Source organism: Chondrus crispus, genomic scaffold, assembly GCF_000350225.1.
Source record: "Chondrus crispus Stackhouse genomic scaffold, scaffold_5, whole genome shotgun sequence".
Taxonomy (NCBI): Eukaryota; Rhodophyta; class Florideophyceae; order Gigartinales; family Gigartinaceae; genus Chondrus; species Chondrus crispus.
Window position 1 is genome coordinate 823,873 of NW_005179334.1, and position 1,213 is coordinate 825,085.

General features: G+C 63.4%; 1 protein-coding gene across 1 annotated transcript; it reads right to left on the bottom strand.

Annotated features, from left to right (window-relative positions):
• Window positions 1–407: 407 nt before the first annotated feature.
• On the bottom strand, window positions 408–530 carry CHC_T00006738001 (hypothetical protein). The gene has a single exon (XM_005718876.1). The coding sequence runs from the start codon at window positions 528–530 to the stop codon at window positions 408–410; it is 123 nt and encodes a 40-aa protein (XP_005718933.1).
• Window positions 531–1,213: the final 683 nt, after the last annotated feature.

A 1,213-nucleotide genomic window follows, 5' to 3' on the forward strand; every position in this document is an offset into this window, starting at 1 on the left:
CGCGGAGGCGCTCGCCTCATCTTCCGGCGCGCGACTTGGTCTTCGCGTAGCCCCCTGCGCTACACCCCGTCATGGAGGCCTGGGCGGCCAATCATACCCAGATTTTATGTTATGATAATGCTGGAGCACAGGATACTGCTGTGGATGGAAGAGATCTTTACGACCCGCCGCTCCGCATCCACCTTAGCCCCCATTTTTGCCAAACGATGCAACTGTGGAAGAAGAAATGAGAGCATTGATTACAATACGATTAGATCTGACCCGGTCGGTTCACCCCGCACGCTCTTGTAGTGTCTCATGATCAGCAGCGGGGCAGGGGGGGGCGGGGGAAGGGGGCGGAAGTGGGCGGAAGTGGGTCGGGGCGGGATGCGCGGGGCGGGATGCGCGGGGCGGGATGCAGACGCGAATCAGGATGGATCGGTGGCGGCAAATGTGGCAGACGATGACTGGAATGGGTGGAAATAGGACTTTTTATTGAGGGCCTGGAAAGGCGCTCCCTGTACCGTTTGCGTATCCCGTCGCCTCGTCATTAAACGTCCTCCCGTCAGGCGGGAATATCATGGTGCAGCGTCGACGACCTCCCCTCCTCTTCCCCCTTCCCCTTCCCCCCCTTCCACACCCCAACCTCGCGGCAAAGTCTCTCTCCCATTCACGAAGACGGGGCCTCCGTGTGATGCAGCAGGCCAATATCGCGAAACAGGTCGCCTTCAAACAGGTCATAGAACATGAGGTGGCCCGGGCCCTCAATCAGGCGGGCCGTAAGCTTCCCCGGGCCCATCGCGAGCCCCCTCTCCAGCTCACTGAACATGGCCGGTGTACACTTATCATCGGTGGGGCATCCGTATAGCCAGACGTCTGCGGCGACGTCGGCCAAGTCAAAGCCCCAGTCGGCGGTAAGCAGGGCGTAATCGTCGGCCTCAGCTCGGGCGCCGGCGTCCCTCGCGTACAGCTCGAGGGTGCTCTCCGCGAAGAGCCTACGAACGTCCTCCCTCCCGCGGAAGAAGGCGTTCTCCTCGTCCGTAAAGTCTGCGCGGCGCGGGTCAAAAACGTGTCGCACGGCGGCGCGCGCGGCGAGCCACACGAGCGCGCGCAGCACCGGTCGCGGCGCGCGCGCGGCGGCCCAGTACGCAATCCTGTTCCCCAGGGCCATGCCGCGGGCCACGCCGGGGACGTTGGGGCTCAGGCTGGAGACGACAGCGAGGGCGTCCCAATT